At 55.3% G+C, this 16,768-nt stretch overlaps 1 protein-coding gene across 2 annotated transcripts in view; it reads left to right on the top strand.

Annotated features, from left to right (window-relative positions):
* Window positions 1-743: 743 nt before the first annotated feature.
* The window catches only part of KIAA1671 (KIAA1671 ortholog), a 137,852-nt gene continuing 121,827 nt past the window's right edge, over window positions 744-16,768 (top strand). Inside the window, exons 1-4 of one of the 2 annotated variants that reach the window (XM_006055582.4) lie at window positions 744-1,358; window positions 3,133-4,731; window positions 6,641-6,728; window positions 9,558-12,305. In XM_006055582.4, the coding sequence (XP_006055644.3) occupies window positions 3,188-4,731; window positions 6,641-6,728; window positions 9,558-12,305 (4,380 nt within the window). In that variant the 5' untranslated portion in view covers window positions 744-1,358; window positions 3,133-3,187. The remainder of the gene's footprint in view (window positions 1,359-3,132; window positions 4,732-6,640; window positions 6,729-9,557; window positions 12,306-16,768) is intronic. The other variant, XM_025267435.3, reaches the window with a different exon arrangement.

Genomic DNA, 16,768 nt, shown 5'->3' with positions numbered 1-16,768 from the left:
GCTGCTGGGGTGTCCTCTGGGGACCTCCGTTGATATGAAGCGAGGGATCCTGCATTATGAAATATAACTGTGTATTTATGAGTCCTGCTGTGTGTCTGTGGGTCTCTGGACATGTAAGAGTACTGGATTGGGGGCGGGCAGTGGTGTCTGAACTGTGACCTTAGGGTTGGGCCAGTGTCTGTGTGTAGCAACAGGAGCGTCTCAGAGAGCAGAGACAGCATGTGCAAAGGCCCTAAGGAGGCGTGTGAGGACCTCCAAGTGCTGCTGAGCAGGACAACCAGGGGTACCGGCTCCCGAGTTGGCCAGCTCCCGAGTGCTCATGAGTTACCTCCTCTAGGCCTGGGGAGTCTCCTGGGACCAGCACTCCCAACTCTAGGCAATTAATCTTCCTTTTTCTGTGCTCCCATGTCCCCCTTCATTTGCATGCGTGCTCAGTCGCTCAGTATCTCAGTCATGTCTGACTCTTTGTGACCCCATGGACCATAGCCCGCCAGGCTCCACTGTCCTTGGGATTCTCCAGGCAAGAATACTGGAGTGGGTTGCCATTTCCTCCTCCAGGGTATCTTCCCCATCCAAGGATCGATCCCATGTATCTTGCAGCTCCTGCATTGGCTGGTGAATTCTTTACCATTGAGCCTCTTAGGAAGCCCTCTTTATTTATTTTAATTTTTTGGTTTATTTATTTTTGGCCACACTTTGCAGCACGCGGGATCTTAGTTCCCTGTCCAGGGATCAAACCTGTGTTCCCTTCTTTGGGAGCGTAGGATCTTAACCCCTGGACCACCAGGGAAGCACTCCCCCCATGTCCCTCTTTATAAGCCACGTTTATTGCCCAGCATAGTTGCTTGTGTGTGTGTGTTTCTCACACAAGACTCTTAATTCCCTGAACAAAGGAGATATTTCTTATTCATCCTTCTGCACACAGTAGGTGCTCAATAAAACACGTTTCAGAGGAACAGGGGCGGTTTTTATTGAGCGCCGACTGCGGACTCCGCACCCTTGATGCCCACATGTATCCACAAGGCAACAATACTGAAAAGCTGACAGGAGCGCTGAGTTTTACAAGCTGGCACAGATGCCAGCGGGATGCGATTGGAGCTCGAAAGCTTTCATGCTGTCTGTGCCCATATTTTTGCCAGAACCCCAGAACCGAGCCTGTCGCCCTGTGTCTCCCCAGAACTGCCCGAAACTCAGCCTGCCGGGACCAGCCTACCCCTGTTGCCCCCCGCCCCCCACCCCACCCCTTGCCGGCTTCTGCCAGGGGAGTGTGCAGACAGCCCCGTTCATCCGCGATGAGACACGATACTGCTCGCTTTCTCCGGCAGTCACACGTCCGCAGCCAGGACCTTCCAGCTCGGGTAAGTGGGGCTCTTGTGGGTTCTGCCAGGGAATCTTCTCTCTGTCCCCTGAATATCCTGTTCCTGTCCCATGTCTCACATCTGTGTCCCGGAGGTCACGGGAGCTGGCTCTAATGACGAGCAGTCCCGGTTTGGGGCAGGACTCTGCATGCCTGTGCACTCCGCCCCGGGTCACTGCCGACGGATTCCTCCCAGGTTGCTCTTGATTTTCTGGTTCTCTGTTTCCATCCCTCTCTTCCGCCTCTGACCCCATCTAGACGGTGTTCTCTGCATTGGGAAGAAGGAATCAGTTTAGCACCATCAAGCGTGTAGGGAAGAGAAAAGATAAAAATCTGTCCGCCTTTCTTTCCTGCAGGCTGTTGTGTGAGTCAGAGCCGGGGGCAGCAGTGTGGGGCCCCCAGAAGGGAAGCGGGAGGCTTGCGTTGAACTAAAACACCTTCTACTTTTAGCCCATCTAGACGAGGGGGCAGAATGGGGGCAGTTTTGTAGGGAAACAGCACTGGCATGAAGGTGGGGTTTTTAGGGTAGGGGACGCATCGAGAACAGCAAATCGTCCGGCAGTTTTTACAACCAGAAAGGAACAGGACGTTACTGTTAAAAGGGGAGAGTTGAACGGATCCAGGACTTGAGATCCAGTTTCAGCTGTGTGATGGTTGGCAAGTCGGACCACCTCTCTGGGCCCCACCCTTACAAAGGGAGATAAGGACAAGCCCTGCCTCTCAGGGTCGTTGGAGGATGGACGAGAGAGGTCTCCTGTCCTGAGAGAGCAGAGCTTATGGCTGGAGGAGCGAGGGGCTTGTGCCTGAGCCGTTGCAAAACAGGGGCCGATGATCACACACCCGTCTCGTAGGGTTGTAGGGAGGAGGATGTGATTCTTGAGACAGAGGGAGCCCTTGGCTTCCCTGAGGCCTGACTTGTGGTAACTCTCGTCCTTAGCTGATGATACTCTTCTTACTGAGACTCTGAAGGCAGTCAGCTTAAAATAGGTGTTCAGCTGAAAAGAACCCAAAGGCAAAAAAAAAAAAAAAAAGTAATAATAACAGCAGGTGGAGTGGAAAATGAAGATGGCTTTTTTCTTTTTTTTTAAGACTTCTGGAAAGACTGGGAAGGGGAAAGATAAGGGACGGTCTGGGGAGCTGGAGTTCTGAGGCCTTTTGCCAACTCTGTGACCTTGGGAACACCGGCTTTGGGTGTCTGTATGAGCTGGCGCTGGTCACCTGCCCTCTCTGTGCTTGGTCCTGAAGAGATTGAGGATCAGCCTGACGTGCGCAGGCTCTGAAATGGGAAACTACTGCGGGGGGCAGGGACAGGAATCTCACCAGGGCTTACCCTGGGAGCCTGCGGTGTGCGTCTGGAGTCCGACCCAGGTTCGAAACCCAACTTTGCCTCTTGTTCTCTGAGTGACTTCAGGTCAGTTACTCGGCCTCTCTCTACTGGTTTCCATATCTGTACAACTGAGAGCGTCGTTTGTTACCCTGAAAGCTGGCCTTGAGATTAAACGAGTTGGGAAAGTCCAAGTGAACACTGGCACGGTTCGGGCACCCTTTGAGCTGGAATGAACTTCAGAGTCAGGCCTTTTAGTCCACTGCCCTTGCCCAGAGCTGAGAGGTGGAGGCCACTGGCCCAGGCTTGCCTGGTGGTCAGTGGAGAGCTCTAGTCCAGACCAGGGGCTCTGGTCTCTTGATCTTCATCCATCTCCATCTCCCCCTCAAATCTCTCTGTTTCAACCCAGAAACTGACTGAATCTTAAATTTACTTTAAAAATTTTTTTTAGTGGTTGCCTCTCCGTTTCTGACGTGCTTCTTCCCCATGGATCCACAACCGTAACCATGGCGACGCGGGTGGAGGTCGGCTCCATAAGTTCCCTGACGGGGGTGCCAGGCCTGGGCGAGCTCTCCAAGGAGGAGGCCCTGACGCGGACCTACTTCCGCCAGGCTGGCGATGCCCCTGGGCCCCCCTCGGCACTGCTTTTGGAAGGAAAAAGCCCCCTCAGGAGCCCGGTCCGCCTGCTTCCTCTGCCAAGACTCGCCCCCAAACCCTTCTCCAAGGAGAAGGCCGCGGATGTGACACCCTTGTGGCCCAGCCCAGCCAGGCCGTCTCCCACCGGGGGGCTCTCCCAGGACGTGGCCTCAGGGCGTCTGAACGAGAAGATGCCGGGCCTGGCCGGGCAGGAGGCGGGGAGTGGGGACCGCCCGAGAAGCGTGTCTCTGTTTTCCAAGGCCGCCATATCACAGCCCACGCCAAACCCCGTGATCTTCTTCGAAAGCACCAAAGCTGGCCCCGCTCTGGGGAAGGGGGCTTGCGAGGCCAACGCAGGCATGTCTCAGGGACCCGCTTCCGCCCTCCGTCCTGAGGTGGCCGCTAAGCCTGCCCCGCCAGCCCGAAAGCCCGTGGGGAGCCTCCCCCGGCCAGCCTCCCTGCCTCAGGACTCCAGGCCGGTGGCTACCCCAGAGGATACCGGCCCAAAGGAGCCTCTGTCAAAGGCCAGCAGCGTGGAGGATGCAGCAGGCACTGCCCCGGAGCCACCCAGGCCTCGCCCAAAGAGAAGGCCTGTGTCGGCCATCTTCACCGAGTCCATTCAGACCCCGAAGCCAGGCCCTGGCGGGGCGGCCGCGGTGGGGAAGCTGCCCCCAACCCCTCCCGAGAAGACGTGGGTGAGGAGGCCCAGGCCTCTGTCTGTGGACCTCACGGCCCGGTTCGAGAGCAGAGAGGCCTTGGCGAGGAAGGTGGCAGATGAGGCCACAGCAGGGCCCGCCCAGCAGCGGGGACCCGAGAGGCCGGACCCAGAACCCAGGGTGGACAGGGAGTGTCTGGTCAAAGCAGAGGCACCTCCACATGACCCAGATTCCGATTTCCTGCAGGTGGCCCAGAAGATCCAGGAACGGAAAGAGAGGCTGCTGTTCAAGCAGGGGGAGATGGGCAGCCTCAGAACCACGGGGGGCCCGGCCAGGGTCACCCCTATCAGTGCCCAGGGTCTCGGGGAGGAGAAAGCCAAGCTGGACAGGGAGCCAGAGAAGGCAGCCAAGGACCCCCAGTCCCCTCTGCCCAGGCCTGGAAAAGGCCAAGACACGGCTGAGGTCAGGAGCAGAGAGGCTGATGGAGAGACCCGGGTCGGGGGAGAGCAGACCCCCCGGGGCGGCGTGAAGAATCGCATTGGCCTCTTTGGGGAGGAGGGCGCCTCGGCCTTGGCAGCGGGGTTTGAGTCCCCACCAGCCACCCCCGAGTCTCCAGCCGTCCCGCCGGAGCCAGAGAAAGCGGGCGTGAGCGTCCAGGAGCGGATCAAAGGCTGGGCCACCGAGAGCTCGGAAGCAAAGCTGGAGCTCAGGAGGAGGGCGGTCCAGACACGGCCACTGTCAGCGGACCTGACCAAACTGTAAGTGGGAACACCCCACGGGTTTCCCCCAGGCTCCGAGAGCCCCAGCCCCTCACCAGAGACCCCCCTCCACGAGGTGGAAGGAGACTGCAGGGCACCAGGCTCTGTACTGGGCACACTTGGTACCCCAGCCCTGAGAGGAAGTGGCAGTAGCCCCCATTTCTCAGATCAGGAGGCTGAAGTGTGGAGGATAGCACCGCTTCACTGTGCGTGCCAGCGGCAAGGCCAGTGACTTGAGCGGTTCACTTTCCCCACCTTGAGCCTCGGTTTCTTCATCTCGTAAAGGGAAATGATGTTAAGGCCTGCATTAAAGGATTAAGGCCAAGACTCAGATACCGCTGGAGATCGCTCAGCCCAAGGGAGCCCTTGACACATTGTATTTATTAATAGTCCCAAATGATAGGATGAATCCTGTTGGTTAATGATAATTTTCTAAGCAGGGCCTGGCCCCTGACATCTCTTCCTTCTTTGTTTTTCCGCAAGTGGCTTCTCGGCTAAGATAGGGAGATGCCACCGGGGTGTGTCGCCAGCTCATTAATGGCACGCACGCCACCAACTTAGTTTGTCAGCAATTGAGCTTCCAGGGGGCGGGAGCTCTGGGCAGACTGCCCTCCCGGCCCTGGGAACCAGGGCGACCAGCTCGGCCAAAGCTGAGACCACTGGCTGTCGGCATTTAGAATGACCTGGAAAAAAAAAAAAATTATCAATGCCTGACCCCCACCCCCAGAGACTCTGATTCAGCAGATCTGGGGAGGGCTTCTCATCTTGGTTTTTCAGAATCTCCAAAGTAATTTTCATGTGCAGCCAGGCTTGAGAACCCCTGAATTCAGGCAACAGAGAAAGAGGGGAGCTCCCTGGCCATTCAGTGGTTAGGACTCAGCGCTTTTGCCAGGTTCAGTCCCTAGTCAGGAAGCTAAAATCACGCAAACTACATGGTGTGACAAAATAATAAAACCAGGGAACAGGAAGGGGCACCATGTCAGGGCCTCATACACCTCCCGTCCCTGAGTCTCCCGCCCCCCAGTCCCTCAGGTTATTCCCATCTGACAGGTAGGGAAACCGAGGCTCTGGGTTTAGCAACAACTGCACAGCCTCACGCATCCCCGGAGCCAGCCCTTGGACTGCTGCCCATGGGTCAAGTTCAAGACGTTTGATTTGTCTCACCTCCCTCTTCTCTGCAGGCCCCCAACCCTGAGCTAATCTTTTAGCTTCCGCTCCAGAGAACTCGGCAGAGATGGGGAAAAGTCTAGCTCCAACTCCCCTTTCTCTCGTTTCCCCTTTACAGCTGGGAAACAGGCCCAGAGAGTGATCAAGACTGGACCAAGGTCACCCAGAGAGGCAGAGGCAAGCCTGTTCCCCGACGCATTCCCAAACCGCCCACTGCCCCCGAGTCCCGTGGTCGGTCTGCAGTGGGGCTGCTGGCTGTTGTGGGGTTGCAGCCATTAATTATCGCTCCTGGGGCATCTTCGCTCCTCTCTCTACACCCTCATGTAGCTATTAGGGCCTTGGGTAGCCTCTTATCTGACCCACAAAAGACAATAGGGAGGCGTTAATTATCCCCGTTTTATAGATGAAGAGACAGAGGCTCAGGTGAGGTCACGAGCCTGAGCCAAGCTCCCTCAGTGGGGAGGCAGGAAGGAGAGCTGGCACGAACACCCAGGCCCCTTCCCCCGAGCCCGGGGCTGCCGCCACCCCAGTGATGCTGTGCTTAAGGTAGGCTCTCTCCCTCCTGGGCCCGAGAGGTTTGGCGACTGGAAAGGACACGACCCATCTTGGAGGAAATGGGGCAGGGTTGCTCTGATGATCTCAGTGCTCTTCACCCCTGAGTTCCTGAACTAGTTACGGGGTGTGGGCTGGAGGGAGTCCCAGCTTCTGGCCACGCACAAGTAACTTGGGTCTCTTGCGCCAGGTTTTCCAGTGCAGCTTCAAGCAATGAAGTCAGATATGAAAAGTGTTTGGAGCTGAGCGGTGAGCTTCCCAGAGAACCAAGAGAAAAGGTAAGAAGCCACTTAGCACATCCTTTTTTTCCCCCAGTGGGTAGCGATACTTATTGGAAAAAGGGCTTTTACAATCTCGAAGATCCAGGAAAGACTCAGAAACCTCTCATGGACTATAAGACATTTTTTTTTTCCTTTCATGTTGGGACTTTTAAAGTCCCTTCCGGTATGATAGACTGTGATACTTTGCTGCGTGTTTGTGTGTGTCAGTCACTTAGTCGTGTCCAACTCTTTGTGACACCATGGACTGCAGTCTCACCAGGCTCCTCTGCCCATGGGATTCTCCAGGCAAGAATACTGGAGTGGGTTGCCATTTCCTTCTCCAGGGGATCTTCTTGACCCAGGGATCGAACTTGAGTCTGCTGCATTGAAGGCAGGTTCTTTACCATCTGAGCCATGAGGGATGCCCATGATTCGCTGTTCCTTGGTGTTGCATACTGTTTGCAAACATAATCGTCAGGCATTAATTTTTGTCTGTGCAAACAGGAGGAGGATATGGCTTTCCTGTGTAAGAATGTCTGCTTTTTTGAGAAATTAATGAAGATTTTGAAATGTTGGGACTTCCCTGGTGGTCCAATGGCTAAGACTCCCAGCTCCCAATGCAGAGGGCCCAAGTTTGATCCCTGGTCAGGGAACTAGATCCAACATGCTGCAGCTAAGACCTGGTGCAGGCAAATGAAATTTTTTTAAATGCTAATATAGGATTTCACTGGAGAAGGCAATGGCATCCCACTCCAGTACTCTTGCCTGGAGAATCCCGTGGACGGAGGAGCCTGGTAGGCTACAGTCCATGGGGTTGCTAAGACTCCGACACGACTGGGCGACTTCACTTTCACTTTTTACTTTCCTGCATTGGAGAGGGAAATAGCAACACACTCCAGTGTTCTTGCCTGGAGAATCCCAGGGACAGAGGAGCCTATTGGGCTGCTATCTATGGGGTTGCACAAAGTCGGACACGACTGACGTGACTTAGCAGCAGCAGCAGTAGCAGAGGCTTTCACTGGTGGCTCAGTGGTAAAGAATCCACCTGCCGATGCAGGAGACATTCGATCCGTGATCCAGGGAAATCCCACATGCCTTGGAGCAACTGGGACCATGCGCTGTGAGTATTAAGTCTGTGCTGTAAAGCTCATACTCCGAGACAAGAGAAGCCACCCCAGTGAGAAGCCCATGCACCACAGAGAGCAGCCCCCGCTCACCAAAACTAGAGAAAAGCCTGCATAGCAACGAAGACCCAGCGCAGCCAAAAATAAATAAATAAAAATCAAAAAGTGTTAATAGAAACCCCCTCAACTCCCCCCCCCCCATTATGGCCCCAGCTCCTTTCCTCACCCCCTCATTTGTCAGCTAGGAAAAGGAGAAAAAAATCACCAGCAATTAAATTGCTTAGAAAGTATTTTCTGTTAGTCTATTTAATTTTTTTAAAAAAAGCTCACAAAATAACTGCTGGGTTTCATGGGTTTGTGATTGATGCTTTCTGAAATTTCAAGTTTTTCTTTTATTTATTTACTTATTTTTAATTGGAGGATAATTGCTTTACAAGGTTGTGTTGGTTTCTGCCATACATCAGTATGAATCAGCCTTAAGTATATCCACAGGTCCCCTCCCTCTTGACCCTCCCTCCCGCCCGTCCTGCCCCTCTAGGTTGTCACAGAGCCCTGGTTTGAGCTCAGTTTTTTCTTGAACAGCTTTATTGAGGTATAACAGACATAGAGTGAACTGGACGTATTTAAAGTGTAAAAGCAGGTGAACTGTGACTTCTGTGTACATCTGTCGAGCCGTCATTACCATAAAGACAGAGGACATTTCCAGCACCTGCAAGTTTCTTTGTAATTCCCCCCCACCTGCCCCTTCCTCCCCCAAAGCAACTACCGATCTGCTTTTAGTCACTATAGATTCATTTGCATTTTCTAGATTTTTATATAAATGGAACCAATGCTCTTTTTTTTTGGTCAGATTGATTGATATCTCTTCTCCACTGTTTATCTACATGTATGTATGTATATACATGCACACACCCCTACAGTTTTTTTAATGGTATTTTATTATAAATACATAGTTCCTCCTTCTGCTTTTCTTTCATCAACACAACAGTGTTTTAAGTGTCCTTAGATATTAGGACATTGGGAGCCACCCCCTCTCTGTGGGTCCAAGTGCCTCTGTGGTAGTCAGCTGTTTGCATATATCAAAATGTATTTAGCCCTTCAGATGGGCATCTAGGCTCTTCTGTTTCACTGACAGTTCTGTATGACCTTTCTTGTTCAGGTAGGCTTGTGCACGTGGGCAAAGCAGGGATTCTGGGAGGAAACTGGCCGGATGAAAGGAAATGAGTATCTTAAAGTGACGTCAGACGCACTGAATGGCTCTAGAGCCGTGCCCGTTTGTCTGCTCGCCAGCAGGGCCGAGAGTGCCTGTTTTCCCTCACTGGCTGTGTTCAGTCTGTAAGACTGGATGGCTTCTCACTGCTGTGATTTCAGTCACCTCACCTCTTCCTTTCCATTTCAAATCCTTTGACCTATATTGGATTGTTTCGGTACTTCCCTGGCAGCCCAATGGGCAAGATTTCACCTCCCAGTGTAAGGGATGCTGGTTTGATCCCTGGCTGGGAGGGCTGAGATCCATACTCCAAATAACCTAAACCATAAAACAGAAGCAGCATAGTAACAAATTCAATAAAGACTTAAAAAATGGTCCACATCAAAAAAAAAAAAAACTTCATTGAATTTGTTATAATGTTGTAGCAAACCTTTACAAATAAATATAAAAAAATTTTTTTAATCTTTAAATAAATAAATTGGATCGTTTCTTTTTGTTTGTTTGTTTTCCCAGCCAAAGGACAGGCATGGTGTGGAGGGAACATCTGTCACAAGAAGCCCCTGGAAGCCTGGCCCCCCCAGGGAGAAACCCAGACAGACAGAGCGTAAAGACAGTTCTGACCGCGTCCCTGGCGGCGCTCGGGGTGAAAGCGTGGTGGGGGCCCGGAGCCCTTCCGAGGGCACCCCAGATGATGATGGAAGCTTCCAGACCGTATGGGCCACGGTGTTCGAGAATCACGTGGAGAAGCACACCGTGGCCGCCCCCTTGGGACGCAGTCCCTGGGCCACGACCCCCGGGGACCTGGCCGACGTCTCGGAGCCCAGATCCAGGCTCCTTGGACCCAGAAGCTCTTTCCCGCAAACCACAGCCCTGAAGCGAGAGTGGCTGGAAGATCCCGACCTGGAGCGAGGCGGAGGGACCGCCTTCTCCAGCGGTGAGCCCAGACAGCATCGCGCGTTCTCCCTGCTGGGAAGGCACCCTGGGGGCGAAAAGGGCAGCCATCACCCCTTCCTCAAGCTCCCGGAGAGCGCCCCCGCGCCCGAGAGGGTTGAGCCCAGGTACGACGTCGTGCACGCTGTCGGGGAGCGTGCGCACAGCGAGGCCGTCCCCACGGCGCCCGAGGAGAAGGCCCTGACTCTCCGCAGCGGCCGGTCTCGGCCCCCGCCATCCCAGGAGGTCACTCATGCCGTAACTCCCACCGACCCCAAGTGCAGGCCGGAGGGCCAGGTGGGGTCCGTCCAAAGGGCCAGTTTGATCTGGGAAGCCCGAGGGACCCGTGAGGTCAGCGGGCCAAAGCCCGAGTTCCACCGAGAGCCTAAGGACACGCATGGAGGCAGTTGCCCGTCACCCAGATGGACAGGCTCGGTGGCCGTGAGCTGGCACAAAGCCGCCGTGGGGCTCAGCGAAGGGAGAAGCTCAGAGCCGAGTCCCGAGGCTGCCTCTGCAAGGACTACCCTGGAGGCCCAGCACCCGGGGACCGAAGGGGCCGGAATCCAGCCGGGGGAGAGGGCTCCACCCCGGGGGGCACCTCCAGAGCCTCGTCCCAGGGCCAAGGATGAAGCCGATGACTCTCGGGTGCAGCTTCAGGCGGACATGCCGGGGCAGACGGGGCCCCTGGCCATGGCTGGCAGCCAAGAGCCCGAAGCCAGGAGGCGGAGGGCGAGCCCTGGCGACCAGAGGCTGGACAGATGGAGGCGGCGGACCCTACCCCATGACGTGAAGTTCGATGAGTTCAGCCTCCTGCCCCCAGAGCACTCGTTCAGGGCGGAGCCGAGAAGGGACCACCTGAGCCCCACGGCCCCGGGTGCCTTAGGAAAGCCCCAGCTACTACTCCCGGGTCGGGAGGGGACCCGGCAGGGGAGCCCAGGTACGTCACTGGACCGGGTTCTTCCCATATCAAAGCAGGGGTCGCCTGGGGAACCCAAGGCGACTTTTTTTGCTGTGACCTATCAGATCCCAGACACTCAGAAAGCCAAGAGCGTGGTTAGGCCGGGGCCTGAAAACTGGACAGAAGCTTCTAGAAAAGCAGCCCCACCCCTATCCTCTCTTTCTTACACCCCTACCTCGGTTCCTCTGAACCATGAAGAGCTGCTGGAGACCATGGGCGGTAAAAACCGGGCCCCGGGCAGAGAACGCGAGCACACAAGCTTTCCAAAGCCGACAGAGCATCCGGCGTCTCTCGGGGACAGGATTCTGGGTCCCCCCGGTGAGAGGATCTCCGACGCTGATGCCGTGTGGGTTCGTCGGGGCCCGGAAGGCGGCGGTGGTTTTCAGAACGGCTGGAAGGACAGCGGGAACAAGACGTCCCCTGGCGGTGCTCCCCAAACACCCCCGGCTTTCAGAAGTCCCCCGAAAGCCAGCGAGCTCCTGGTCCGAAGGACGACGGAAGCGGTCAGTGAGATGTTCCCAGGTAAAGCCAAGGCCGGCTACAGGTCCAGCGTCCTCGATATCGATGCGCTGATGGCCGAGTATCAGAGGCCGCCAGCCGGAAGCCCGCGGGAGGCTCAGGAGTGGATGCCGGGATCGCCTGCAGAGCTCAGGGGCTCGGACCCCGAGAGGCCCGGGCTGCAGGGTGAGGCGGATCAGAGACGGAGGAGCCTAAAGGAGCGCCCCGAAGCCGAGGCTCCCCAGAGACAGGCCAGTTTTGCTGAAACCAGCCCTGTTTCCACTCCTGGCTCCGGCAAGTACCTGGCAGAGACGCCGGGGGCAGCCACGCACAAGGTCAGCTCTCCCCTCTGGGGCCCGCCCCACTGGGCTCCTCCTGAAAAGAATACAGGGGCCTCCTCGGGTCCTGCCGCCGGCCCCCGGAAAAAAGGCCCGGGGATCCCTGAGGATGAGAAGAAGACCTTTGTTAGTAAACATCATAGCGCGAAGTGCCAGCATCCCCCGGCTGAATCAAAGCCTGCCACTGCCTGGGCGGATCCAGGCAGCGGGGCCAGCGTGCAGCCCAGGTTGTCCCCCACCGACCAGAGGAAAGGGACCCCGAGGAAACCCCCGGGGAGGGGCGAGGAGAGCAGTGTGGCCCCGTGGGCCGACCACCTGCGCGACTTGGGAAGGTCACCGCTGGATGTCAAGAGGGCCTATTCGGAGAAAGGCCCACCTCTCAAAATCCGAGAGGGCCTGTCCATCATGCAGGAAGCCAGAGAGAGGAGGCAGGAGCAGCCCAAAGGGAGGCCCAGTCTCCCCAGGGAGAGTGCGGAGGCTAGAGACACCAAGACGGGGCTCTGTCGGCAGGAGTCGGGGAATCGAGACAGTCAAAAGGTGAGTACGAAGGCTGTTGCAGTTTTCTCAAATGCCAGTGAAACACGCAGGCCAGAGGCCTCAAACCAGGACCTGCGCGGGCCTGGTGGGCCTGGGGATGAGTGGAGTCAGGCGGGGCGTGAGGCGCTAGGGAGTGGTAGGGCTTGTGGCAAATGGAGCACTCAAGCCGTCTCTGAAGGGGGCAACCTTGGCACAGTCCCAGCTGGCTCTCAACAAGTGGGGAGAGGGGTCCTGAGATGGCAGATCTGATTTATCAAGAGAATTTGAAAGATCCACATTTTGGCCAGTAGTCCCCTCCCCCGTCATGAAATGGGGACAACGTATTAAAAAAAAGAAATGCTGTTTTGTTCAAACAAAACTCGTCTGCCAGCTCTGTGTACAGCCCGTGGGGTTATCAGTTTGAAACCCCTGTCCTAGAATGACGACACTAGGTATCCTTGATTGAGCGCCTGTTGTTTTCCAGTATGCGGCACCAGCTCCATCACTGTATCCCCAGACTCCAGTACCACTCCTGACGTTTCGTGATCATTCACGGAGAAGTTGTTGAGTGACAATCTTACATGAGCCTCAGGACAATCCACGAAAGAGGGATTGTCGTGGTTTGGGTTTCTCCAGAAGCAGCCGCCTGCGGGATGTTTCAGGAGGTGATCCCAGAGGAACTGGGCGGGGGGACAGGGGGAGAAGTGAGGCAGGGAAGGGAAGGCAGGTGATAAAGCTGTGGGCACCTGAGGCTCGTTCTTGCTGGAGACCCGTGGGGACCGCACAGGTCGCCTCTGAGCGATCCTCTCCAGGGGTCAGGGGACCTGGGGCATTTGTTTCAACATTTCCCTCTGTCCTCGCCTGAGGCTGCGTCTGGGGCTGTTAACATTCAGATTCCTGGTGCCATGCCCAGAGGCGGAGAGGAAAATCCTCACGCGACATTGGTGCGTATTTGAGTGTTGGGCAGGGCACCCATAGCGTCTGCTGCAGGTGTGATCATCTTGTTCAGAAGAGGAAAAACAAACACAGGCTCAGAGAGGTTCAGTAACTCAGCCCGTATCACACAGCACCAGCGCAGCGCAGCTGGTGTTTGCACCCAGGTCTGACCTGATACTCGAGCCCTTGGGATCACGGAGGTGGGGAAGAAATCTGAGGCATGGAGTCTGCCCTCAGGAAGCTTTCGATCTCTGTGCAGAGGTCGGACATACATGGGAAGTGAGAGCATCCTCTATAGGAGCACAGTGTGGGCAGAGGTCCAGAGGTGAGAAAAAAAAGTCTGCTCTGCGGCCAGTGTGGAAACTGACTTAGGGCCCCTCCAGGTCACCCCCCCCATTCCAACCTAGAAAAGGGAGGTTGTGGAAATTAAGTGATAGGAGAATTCACCTGAGGTTCAGAGTGGCTTTGAACCCACGTATCTTCCAGGGACCACATTCGGGCTTGTGTTGGAATCTCCGCTCTGCCACTCACGGGCTCTGCTGCGTGCAGAGCAGGCGCTGGCTTCCCCCAGCCTCAGTTTCCCCCTCCGGAGTTAGGAGTCAACGGGGATTCCTTCCTTGAGGCACCGCAGCTAGGCGGGGAGGAGATAAGGCCCCCAGCATGGGCGGGTGGGCCGAGGGCCCCCCAGACGCGCTGAGGGTTTCACGCCCCGCCCCCTCCAGGCTGTTGTGGGAGCCGCAAGAGGGAGGAGGCCGTGGAGACGCGACACTTCATCTGTGTGCCAGCCCCGGCTCAGGGGCCTCACGGAGCGGCCCCCAGCCCAGCCTTGGACGCCCGCCCCGGGTGCCAGGGCCTCAGGAGCGCTTGTTGTCAGGGGATCCGTTTTCTCACCACGGGGACTGGGAAGCCTTGGAACGGCTCCCCGTTTCTCTTCTCTCCTGGGTTCTTGGGTTCTTGACATTTAAAACATAAATAAGGGTAATACTGAAGGGCAAAATATTGGCTGTTGAAGATTCAAACCCAAGTGGCTCAGTGGTAGAGAATCTGCCTGCAATGCAGGGGGCCCAGGTTTGATCCCTGGGTCAGGAAGATCCCTTAGAGAAGGCAATGGCAACCCACTCCGGTGTTCTTGCCTGGGAAATTCCACAGACAGAGAGGAGCCTGGCGGACTACAGCCCATGGGGTCACAAAGAGTCGGACACGACTGAGCACACACAAGCACACCAGCGTATAATGTGTGTAAAAGCATGTCCCCCCTCCAACCCCCCTTTCCTTTCCCGTTCCCCCAGATGCAGACATGGCTAGGATTCTTGATCTCCTTGGAGACTTTACGACGCTCCAGAGTGGCTTATAAATCAATATATGCATTGATTTTATAATTGTAGTTTTCTTCTTGCAAGGATAGTGAATGCTTGGGAAAGATTTTAAACGTCATGGAAACATAAGGTTTGGGATGGAAAGCTCCCCCAAGTGAGGAGTTTGGTGCTCTGGGACCCACCCCTCCAGCCCTGTTGGTAGTTCTCAGCCGTTTGGACAGCTTGGCTCCCAGGGCATGTTTGGCAAAGTTTCAGGCATTTTTTGTTGTCAAAACCAGAGGAGAGTTTGCTCCGGGCATCTCAGTGGGTAGAAACCAGGGAAGCTCCACCACCTCCTACAATGCACAGGATGGCTCCCAGCTCAGAGAATCCTGCCGCCCCGAGCGTTCGACGTAGTTTCCAGGCTGAGGGACCCTGGTCCCAGCACAGATTGGTCAGAGCAGCCTGTCGTACGGAAACAAGGCAGCATTCTACAGAAAGTCTCACAACTTGCTTTGTTCTTTCCCCGCGCATTTAAAACTTTTTAAAATGCTTTGTACAATTTTTTAAAGATAACTGTTGGCTTGCAGTTATAACAAAATATTGGCTGTGTTTCCCGTGTTGTCCAATACCCAGTTGAGTCTGTCCTATGCCCAACAGCTTGTGCCTCCCCTTCCCTACCCTCATGGCGCCCGCCCCCCCTGCCACTCCACCGGTAACCACCACTTTTCTCTGGATCTGTGAGTTTCCCTCTTTGGGGTTATACTCACTGGTTTGTTGTATTTCTTAGATTCCACATAGAAGTGACATTATAGGGTATGTGTCTTCTCTGTCGGACTTACTTCGCTAAGCATGATATCCTTCAGGTCCATCCTTGCTGCTATAAATGGCAAAATTCCATTCTTTTTAATGGCCGAGTAATAGTCCCTGTGTGTGTGTATGTGTGTGTGTGTGTGTGTGTGTGTATACACACATATATGTACCACATCTTCTTTACCCATCCATCTGTTGATGGGCACTTAGGTTGCTTCCATACCTTGTCAGTTATAAATGGTGCTGCTAGAAATATTGGGGTGCAGGTATCTTTTCGAGTTAGTGTTTTTTCATATATACTCAGGTAGCATGCTTTTAAAAATCCAACAGTGAGAAACAGTGCGTCCATCATCACCTTAATATTTTTAATGGCTGCAAAGCAGTTTGTTACATGACTGAGCCCAAGCTTTTTTTATCAAGGCTCTCGCAGATGTACATTTGGGTTGATTTGAGTTCTAGGGCCCCACCGAGCATCTTGAGGCACATGTTTGCTTCCTGGGATGAGGATTTCTTGATTGACAGCCAGTTCTGCTCATGGGCCCCTCCATGGGGTGTGATTGCGATTAAGGTGATTCTTCCTTTCCTCTCTTTCCCTCGCTCCCTCTTTCTTTCTTTTTTCACTTAACATTTATCAAAACTTTGTCCCAGGCCCAGTTATAGTATCTCCTTTCATCAAATGGTTTATTTTCGTTTCAAGAAAGACTAGTTTCAGGTATGTGTGTGCTGAGTCGCCTCTGGCTGTTCTGGGCACCAGGGAAGCCAGGAGGACCCAGTCCACTGATACAGCCTGTGCTGTCCGTCGGCAGGCACTAGCCGCGTGGGGTTCTCTCAGCGTAAGTCAGTTAAAACCAAGACCCAGACGCAGTTTCTCAGTCACACTGAGAAACGGTCATCACCCTGGGCAGCCCAGATGGAGAACGTCATCGCGGTCACAGAACGTTCCAGTGGACAGCGCCGGTCCAGACGGGCAAGCCGAGCGAGGGGGTGGGATCACTCAGAGAGTGGTAAGTCCTGGGGAGATGAAGTAACCTCCCCGGCACCCCTTTTCTAAGGGAGTGACCCGACAGGTGCTGTGGGAGTGATGGCGGAGCCCCAGGCAGGCCAGGGTCTGCAGCAAGGAGGCAGACGCGGCAAGTGGAGACACCCCAGCATGGGGATGAGGGGTCCTGTGGATGCTGGGGGCACCCCAGGGGGCCCCGGGGTGCTGGCCAGAGCAGAGCTGGAGAGGCGAGGAGGGGCCAGAGTGCAGGGGAGCCACCAAAGGGTTCTGAGTGCTGCCGCCACCGTCTGTGTCTCAGAGAGACCCCCGACTGCTCTCTGGGTGAGGCTGGAGGCAGGGAGGCCCGTGAGGAGGCTGCCACGGGCCTCAGACAGGTGACGGGGCTTGTACCAGGTGGTGGCCGTGGAGGGGTCAGCAGCTTCTTTTTGAGGGGATGGTAA

This window comes from Bubalus bubalis, chromosome 17 (genome assembly GCF_019923935.1).
Source record: "Bubalus bubalis isolate 160015118507 breed Murrah chromosome 17, NDDB_SH_1, whole genome shotgun sequence".
Taxonomy (NCBI): domain Eukaryota; kingdom Metazoa; phylum Chordata; class Mammalia; order Artiodactyla; family Bovidae; genus Bubalus; species Bubalus bubalis.
Note: the sequence above shows the minus strand (reverse complement) of the source record. Positions and strands in the feature narration are given on the sequence as shown.